This window comes from Lathyrus oleraceus, chromosome 7, assembly GCF_024323335.1.
Source record: "Lathyrus oleraceus cultivar Zhongwan6 chromosome 7, CAAS_Psat_ZW6_1.0, whole genome shotgun sequence".
NCBI classification, from domain to species: Eukaryota; Viridiplantae; Streptophyta; class Magnoliopsida; order Fabales; family Fabaceae; genus Lathyrus; species Lathyrus oleraceus.
The window spans coordinates 220,518,729-220,528,555 of record NC_066585.1 but is presented as its reverse complement, the minus strand read 5'-3'; the positions used below and the strand labels follow the sequence as shown (position 1 = coordinate 220,528,555).

Genomic DNA, 9,827 nt, shown 5'->3' with positions numbered 1-9,827 from the left:
GATATGGCGTTGGAATTTTAATAATTTCACCTGATAATATTTCGACGAAGTTCAAATATAAAATTGACGCCTCTTGCTCAAACAATGAGGCTGAGTATGAAGCATTAATAGTTGGACTTGGAATCTTGTTAGATTTGGGAGCAAAAAAAGTCGAAGTTAGAGGAGATTTTGAATTACTTGTTAAGAAGATAACGAAGGAGTGCAAATGTATTAGGGAAAAATTAATCATATACTTTGTTATAGCCAACCGACTAATCAAGTGTTTTGACTTTGTGGATATTTAACATGTTCCTCAAATTGAAAATCAAAAGGCGAATGAGTTGGCATAAATTGCTTCAAGATACAAAGTATCAAAAGAAAAGTTAGAGGATTTGATTGAAGTACGATGAAGAGTAAGATCGACAAGGTTGTCTCCTTCAGATCTAATAATCACGAAGTTAAGGTCAGCAGATCTTGAAAATTGTAAGGTCTTTGCCATTGAAAATTTGATTGATACTGACTAGCAAAGACCAATAGTCCTATACTTAAAGAATCTGACTGGATCAACTTATTGAAATATTAAGTACAAATATGTGAGCTATGTTATCATAGAGAACAAATTGTTCAAAAAGGCGACTGAGGGTATTTTGTTTAAATGTCGTGGTGAGAGTGAGGCATATCTAGTTGTATCGAATTTTCACAATGGGGCATGTGGTGCCCATCAAGTGGGGCACAAAATGATATGGTTGTTGTGTCGATAAGGTTTTTATTGGCCTACCATGCTAAATGATTATATTGAGCTCTCTAAGGGTTGTCAAGAGTTTCGAGTACATACGGGCATTCAATATGTCCCTACAAGCGAATTACATGCAATTGTGAAACCATGGTCCTTTAAAGGATGGCCATTGGATTTAATTGGTGAAATTTGACCAGCATCATCTAAAAGTCAGAAGTATATTTTAGTGGGTATTGATTATTTTACTAAGTGGATAGAAGCGGTTCCTTTAGTCAATGTTGACCAAGAAGCAATAATAGAGTTCATTCAGAAACATATTATTTATAGATTCAGAATTCTTGAGACCATTATAACTGATCAAGGATCAGTATTCACTGGTCAAAATATGCAGTAATTCGCATTTGAGATGGGGATTAAGTTGTTAACGTCCACGCCTTATTACACCCAAGCCAATGGCTAGGTCGAGGCAACCAATAAATTCATCAGATTAAGAAGCATATGGGGAAAAAGCCAAATAATTGGCATAAAACCCTGGATCAAGTCTTTTGGGCATGTCGAACGTCTCCTAAAGATGTGACGAATACAACTCCCTTTCATTTGACTTATGGACATGAGGTTGTCTTACGTGTCAAGATATATTTGCAGCCGAATCGAATTTAAAGGCAGGATGATATTACATCTGACCATTATTGGAATATCATATTGGATGAAATGGTTGATTTGGATGAAGAAAGGTTAGCAGTGTTGGATGTCTTGATAAGGAAAACAGAGCGGGTGGCTAAGGTCTACAATAAAAATGTTAAGGTAGAGACCTTTTCAGTCAGAGACTATGTGTGGAAAGTTATTCTACCTATGGATCAAAGAGATAAGACTTTGGTGAAATGGTCTCCTAATTGGGAAGACCCATTTTGAATCATTCAAGTGTTTTCAAATAATGCTTATGAGATTAAAGTGTTGGAATCTGATCATCGAATTCTGAGAGTAAATGGATAATACTTAAAAAGGTATAAACATATGCTACAGGAAATTTAAATTGCAATAGAATAACATATATAGATGCAAAAGTGCCAACATGGTATTCATAAGAGTACCAAAATGGCAAAGTTATTACAAGATATTTTAAAGACAAGAAAAATCAAAGTACAAGTTAAACATGGAATTTGGATTTGAACTCCTCGAGCTTGGTTTTCGAAAAGTTGAGCCTTGTAATCAAACGATCATGGGTCTCTTCCAGAGAGTTGATTTCTAGGCCTAGGTTGAGAGCATCTTCAGCATGCTTAACACCTTTGGTGGCCTCCTGTTCAATTATTTCATGGTAGGCAGTGATTTCTCCCTGGCAAGCTAAGCTTTTTCTTTTTCAGGTTGTCGATCTCTTAGGTCAATTCAAGAATTTTGGCACGACGTTGTGAAATTTCTTTGTCGAGTGAAGCTTTCTTGTTTGTGTACTTTTGGAGTTTGGTTTCGATCCTATGAACTTCATTCTCATACGCATCACTAAAATCCCAGGATACAACCATAACCTCTTATGTTTATTGGAGTCAAGCGTTATTGGTTCTTTTTAGGTCGATGTCCTGGTAGTCCTGGTTGAAATAAGCTTCAAAGTCGAACAAGAATTGGACCATGGAATTAGACACCCGGTGTTTATTGAGCTCGACCAATAATGTTCGAATATCATTACTAAGTCGAGTGTCTCCTTCGATGGCATTAATGAGATCAAATTCAAATACATTTGCCTTTAGTTGTTGGATTAAGAGGTTCACCGAGTCTTCACCTGTAACACCCTAAACCCCGATAATAGATTTTAAATAAAAATAACAGGAAAATGATGTTACTCCATCATAAATACTTCATAAATCATAAAACAACAGATGTTGCACAACGGATATTACTTAGAAACACCATAAAATATGTCTGAATAAAACTGAATCAATACATCTTAATCAAAATCTCATAATAGTTGATTACAAACAAATCAAAATAATGCAAACGAACACCCTTATCTCCAATGTTACAAATCAGAGCATTCTTATTCGAAAACTAGAATATACAAAAGATAAAAGTCTACTGAGAGACAATAGCCATCTCACTGCAACAACGAACTACATTCCTGCTAATCACCTATGCAAAGCACACCACAAAAACAACAAACAAGAAAAGGGTGAGAATATACTTACATATAGTAACAATGTGATTTCAGCAACATAATGATATTAAAGAAACATAACAATCATACATAAATGATATATATATCTACCAATTACAATCACAAACACACATCACAACAAAATGTAATGTTATGATTCACCAACTCCATCATCTATATGCATGTGGTACAAAAAATATATTATGGAATCAGAGGAATGTTACTGATTTTATTCCACTAGTCTCTGGTCCTTCCCACCTAGACCAACGATCCCCACTAATGGATCTGAGACTCACCCCTAGTCTTTTCCACCAAGACCAACGATCCCCACCAATGGATCTGAGGCCACCAAAATGGACCGAAGTCCCACTTAAACTCCAAAATACATGAATGCATGATAACATGAATCACGAATATGCATTTCATGGACAAACATCATAATTCACCAAAATTATATATAATAATACTTATAAACACCAAAATTATCCCAAAGGATATCACCAAAATAAGTTCCATTCAAGAACCACAAATTATCCAATAAGGATTACTCAAATTCAAATCACATAAAATTTTATTCATTAAACAATATATTCACTTTTCTTACACCCAAAATTATTTAGTAAATTATATTCCTAAAAGTGAGTTAAATATACTAATATTTTATAAAAGGTATATTTAAATACTTTAGGACTATTTTATCACAATTTCAACTAAGAATACATATTTTGTTAGTTTTAACTTTATTAATAAAAAAATATTATTATTCACCAGAAAGATTAAACAAATTTTGTAAATTTATTATAATCAAAAGGTTAATCCTTATGACATTACCAAATATCTTTAAATACATAAAATAAATAAAATATAAATTGTTTAAATTTCAGAAAATAGTAAAACGTTATTTTTGGAACTTAAACGAGCTTAAAAACCGAATAGTCACTTTTTCAAATAAGTTTGATTTCTAGGATGATTCTCTTTCCAAAAAATATATAATATGAGGTATTCTGACATCGGACGCCAAACTTGCGCAAAATTCTGCTGAACCGCTCTGAAGCGTGACTTCTCATTCGATACGTGTAACCAGCCCCCTACCTCAGATTTTCTAAGTTTCTGCCTCCCAATGTTGAATTCTTACATCATACCATTCTCAATGACAAATTCTCAAATTTTAGAGTTTTTAGATTTTTCCCCAAAAGGGTTACGCTTAACAGAACCATAAAAAAAAGACAAAGAGTGACCAAATGAGATTATCTCTATTAACACTTTTGAGATATTATCATATATAATCGACCAAAAGGTTTTATCACCAACATGCAATTTCATATCATACTCTGGCTTAACATCAAAAATTTTATTTTATTAACAAATCACCAAAAACCATTTTATCTATACAAAAATCATATTTGTTGGATGAAGACTTGGCTGCCATTTCTCACATATTTCCCAGTATCGAATTTGTTGGATGAAATATTGGCTGTCATTGTTAAAGTTTGACGAGTTTGCTGTGAAAAAAAGGTTTCTTTGTGTAAAAAATTGAGAGCGAAAGTGAAGAAGATGAGAAGAGAGTCTTGTGGAAGTATTTATAGAGTTGTTTTCTTTCCTGATAGCAGACACTTGGCGGATGTGTGTTAATGTGAGGCGTTTCGTATCTCAAGAAGTGGACATAATTGATGTGAGTGGAGCAGTTAATGAGACGTGCAAAATCATGATATCCTAAAAACTAGGAGCAATTATGAGATTCTGAGAGGATTTTCTGGAAAATGACAACTGCGTAGTAAATTGGTAATGATGATATTGACGTCAGCGGGGGAGTTGAAACAGTTTCCGAAATACATTAAAAAAATGCCATGTTTCTCTTTTTGATATGAAGTTGAAATATGGCATTTTGGGGATAATTTGTTATCTTAGATTTTTAACACGGGTACTAACTTACAAGAATGCGATAAGAATCATGTAATAATGGTTTGTGAAAATTCAAAATGCTTAATGATGGCCATGAAGATTTTGACGAATTTTATTTGTAGACAAGGAGTTTTTACTATGGTCGAAATTGTAGTCAGACGAAGATCAGGAAGTTTTGGAGTAAAATTTAGAGTTTTTAAGATATTCTTTACGCAGTCGAATGAGGTGTAAATGGATAAGTTCAAACAATTATTTAAGGACACGTGAAAGCTTGTCGAAAACATAAGCTGAATGAGGATGAAGACTTGGAATACTCAGCTTAGTCGACAACTATAGACGGTTAATTTATGATATATATATATATATATATATATATATATATATATATATATATATATATATATATATATATATATATATATATATATATATATATATATATATATATATATATATATATATATATATATATATATATATATATATATATATCATTCACTTTGAGTTTAGGGGTCCGCAATTGTACGCAAATTCTACAAAACTCAAAGTATTTGTGTGGTTGAGAAAATAGTTGAGAATGTACATACGCGTTCCACTTTTTACAAATTAAAGTCTTTATGTTCAAGTCATTTTCTGCAATTAAATTACTTTCAGTCATTTTATTTCAAGTTCTTTGCATTTCGATTTCAGTTTAAATTCTAGTCATTTCTTAAACTTTGCATTTCGATATTGGTATCAAAAATGTTTAAAGTTTAGGATTCACACAAATATGTTCTGCGATCTTTTCGAGGTTAATCCATTAAGTAAATTAAAACTTATTTTTGTTTACTAAATTTCACGGTAAACAGATAATTTGTGAGTTTAGAGGTTTTGAGAGTTGGTGAATTTTGAGAAGCGAGAAAGAAGAAGAGACAGACGCGTATTTGGTTAAATTAGCGCTTGGAGATGCATCTCCATAAGTTATATGAAGATGCATTTTGGTAAAAAAAATTGACATAGCCTTAGGACATGACTCAAAAAGGAATATGAATGGAATGCACCAACCAAATATGCATCTTCGAATTTTATGGATAGGTTTGATTTTTTACAAGAGTGAGGAAGCAATAGTTAGAGTGCATGTGGCTTATTAATTTTCTTAAGGTGTTTTTCCACTTATTAGAGAATCATCTCTTAAAAAAAACAACAACACCATTTGATGTTGGGCCGGTTGAGTTAAAATCCAATCCGAAGAATTAAGCGGTGAAGTGAAGTGAACATTTCTAGTCTCCCTCTCCGAAACTGAAACCTTATTATTCCCCCGCCATCTCTCAATCTCAATTCACCACTCCATCCCCTCCCGGTTCGTTTCTGCATCTCTCTATTACTTTCTTCCCCTTTTCTCTTAACTCTTACTTTTCAATTTTCCGTCTCTTTCATCTTCTTCAACGTTCCTCTGCACTCGTTTTATTAATTAACTAATTTATTTAATTAACCCTTTTGCAGCTATTCTACTATCGTTATGTCAACCGGGCCTGGACTTGAGTCTCTCGTAGATCGTAACCAATCTTTAACCTATTTCATTTTTATTAATTTGTATTTTATGCTCAATTTTTTCTTGGTACATCATGTATAAAACAATAAACTTTGATTTTTTAGCTATACTACATTTCATGAGATTAAAGAGACTAATTTGATGAAATTAAGTATTAATTAACCTGATATGAATGTGTTCTCTGTTTAGGGAACTAAAATAGGGTTTTGCTCTTTTGTATTTTTTTGAAATGTTATTTTGGTTTAAGATTCTAGTGTTTCTTTGTTGATTTGGCAGAGACGATTTCGGTTATTACGAATGATGGACGAAATATAGTGGTGAGTCTTTGTATTTTCTAATCTCTCCATGAAATTAGCTTTTGATGGGACAGTGTGTGCTTGTAAATGTAAGAATGTTGTTTTCATTTCTCGTTACAACGGGTTTCTGTTCATTTTCAGGGAGTTCTAAAAGGTTTTGATCAGGCAACGAATATAATTCTCGATGAATCCCATGAACGAGTTTTCTCTACCAAGGTATGAATGACATTTTGAATTCGTTTTAAATTTTTATTGTGTTTATACATTTAGCTTTGAACTTTTTATATTTGTGTCGCACGTTGTCGGTATTTTTTCATGAGATATCTACGTGAAGTGAAGAATAGTGTTTTATTACAAATATCTTACTAATCGCCTTCTAAATCCAAAAGATCTCAGTTACAGAATTGGCTTTTCAAGTTATGAAACAACTAATATTTTAGCTTAGATATGCCTGATATTGAACAATGCTGCACTCTATCAGAATTCAAGCCTTTTGTGTTCATATCCTACAACAGTTTTTCTTTTGGTAACACATAGTTAGGTATGCTGGATGATGGGATGAAGCATTGACTGCTGAAACGATATCGATCATCTTGAGCTTGACTATTTTTAATTTGTGACAAGTGAACTTTTTGATTTCATGTCGTTTTAGGAATTTGGACATAGATTACCTACCAAAATAAGTTTTTTTAACTAAACCATAAAATAGGAATTAGGATGTAGAAACTCTTTATTTTGCTCTGCTTTTTGTTGTTGATATAGACAGTAAATCTGAAGCCATTGGCTTTTTCCCTGGCCTTTTCAAGCTAATGCTTTTTTTTCTTCTGTGTTATTGGTTTGCTACTAGTAATAGTAGTGGCTAATATCTACATTTATTTTTCTTTCAAATCTACTACTTTCTGGAGTTAATGTAGTGATTTTGGTGTTACTTGTAGCAGAATCTCCTGCATTTGACAATTGATAGCGACGAATTTATGTGATTACTAATTTCCATATACCTTCCCCTTCCTCCTCTTTGAACATTTTCTAATTTAGAGTTTTTTCAATGCTGTTAATTCTGGTAGCGTTGTGCCGTTGTGTAGCACTGACCCTCTAAAATGTTATAGCGACATAGCGGGATAGCCACCATTATATAACTATCAATCAGCTTACAAAGTAAACATAAATACTCAAAAATAGTAAAATACACAATTAATAGTGGACATGATAGCGGTTTGGAACTGCAATTTTGCTGCAATTAACAGCCGTAACAACCACTATTACAGACGACGGGTTGCAGGCCAAAAGCATCACGTCAAACTCCACCGTTGCTATGTTATTCTGCTATAGTATTTTGTTAGATTCTTTCTTGCATATGATGATTTTTTTTTGTTTTCCTTTTTTTGGCTCATTCTTGTTTCTAATTACAGGAAGGTGTTCAGCAACTTGTTCTGGGTTTATACATCATTAGGGGCGACAACATGTATGTCATGTTTCTATTTCTCCTATGTCTTGCCATTTACTTTTATATTCTAAGTAACCCACTATATGTTGGTTTTAATGGATTTCATTTGGTATTTGCAGAAGTGTTGTTGGTGAACTGGATGAAGAACTAGATTCTAACCTTGATTTGTCCAAGCTTAGAGCTCATCCCTTAAAGCCTGTCATCCATTGAAGTTAAACTATGTTAAATTGTTAGGAGATGCTTGGTCTCTTCGTGGAAAGGATTGGAGCAGCATTAAACCGAGAAATGAAATTATATGAATATGCTGATAACATAATATGCTAAATAACTAACTATCTTGATTCTGTTGTTGTTGGCATGGAAATCATGGGTTTTTTTACGTGCTGGATTATGTAATGTAACAAACTCTGAACTATCTGATATGGAAATACCTGTTTGTTTATGTTGCGCTTCCTCTAGTTTCGGTTAATGTTATCTTTTACCAGCTTTCTCTGGTACTAAGCATATCATAAGTTGCAAACTATAATTTATGTTATTGCGTACAATTGAATTGAGAATATCTTTGGCGTTTAATTTTAAAATCATGTTTATATGCCTCGGCGAGTTCATTTATCTTATTTATAATAGTATTTATAAGCAAGGTCAATATAACTAATATGACTTGTAAAATAGACCATTAGTTAATGAATATGAATTTTTTGTTTAGAGGTATGATTAATTATAGAAAATAGAAATGACATCACACATCTTTTTGAATAAATATCAATCTTTTTAGAGTCAGATAACTGACATTAATACATTATTTATATATACTGATATTTACAAATACTGTCAACTATCAATCTTTTTAGACAACAATAAACAGTCTATTGTCATCTCTATGTGAATAAGTTTTTGTGTTATAAATCAATTGAGGTACAGGGTGCAGGGTTACAGTTCCTCCTCAATGCACTAAAATGTTATTCTGGCAACCCAACTAACTCATTTCCTCCTCAAAACACTAGAGGAGAACCATCTTCTATTTAGAGCATCTCCAAAGCAAGGAGAGCAATGATTAACGTTCTAAAGTTATTTTTAGTGGACCACAAATTATCACATGTATTTTAAGGACATTCACATATTTTTACTCTATTGCAAGAATAGTATTTATGTTTTTAATTTACTTTAAAGAGTTTCAAGAGTCAATCATTTTTTAGTTTGGACGAGGCGCCCCACAAAAATCTGGAAAAAAAAGGGACGAGGCAAACATAGTTAGGAGTGCGGGTCTAAAACATTAATCAATCCTACAAAAAAGTAAGGACAGTGAGGGACATCTCTGTAGACACGGTATATTTTAAGTCTAAAAATGTAAATATTTATATTAATGTTCACACCTACAAAATCTAAAAAAAATGTAATGGAATAGGACGGACACATTAAAGGGTGCGAAATTAAATCATTGGTCCATCCGAAAAAAGTGCAGGCAAAACAGGCATTGTGTGGCGGATAAAGTCCATTATGCCCTCAAGTATGAGAACTCTGCTTACAAAAAAGAAACACCCTTTAGTTCTTGAAATCAAAGGTTTTGTCCCTCATGAGATAGTGAAAGAGCATATCGATCCAAAGATGTTAACTATGAATCAGTGAATGAACTTAAACATGAAAGAGCATATCAATCCAAAGATGTTAACTATGAATCAGTGAATGAACTTAAACATGAAGTCACCTGAAGTTTAGAGATCAATTGTAAAACCAACACATGCACCATCTTGCACTTGCATTTTACTTTATGAAGCAAAATGTTAAAATGATGAAAA

The 9,827-nt window shown here is 32.7% G+C and overlaps 1 protein-coding gene and 1 non-coding gene across 2 annotated transcripts; one reads left to right on the top strand and one right to left on the bottom strand.

The window, feature by feature from the left end:
* Nucleotides 1–5,853: 5,853 nt before the first annotated feature.
* Nucleotides 5,854–8,473, top strand: LOC127105898 (sm-like protein LSM8). Its single transcript, XM_051043105.1, has 6 exons — nt 5,854–6,099; nt 6,243–6,295; nt 6,568–6,608; nt 6,729–6,803; nt 7,997–8,049; nt 8,151–8,473. Exons 2-6 carry the CDS (start codon nt 6,259–6,261, stop codon nt 8,239–8,241), a joined length of 297 nt encoding a protein of 98 aa, XP_050899062.1. The 5' UTR covers nt 5,854–6,099; nt 6,243–6,258; the 3' UTR covers nt 8,242–8,473.
* Nucleotides 8,474–9,703: 1,230 nt separating this feature from the next.
* Nucleotides 9,704–9,763, bottom strand: LOC127109594 (small nucleolar RNA snoR101). Its single transcript, XR_007796867.1, has one exon. It is a non-coding gene; the product is annotated as a small nucleolar RNA snoR101 (small nucleolar RNA).
* Between the last annotated feature and the right edge of the window lie 64 nt (nt 9,764–9,827).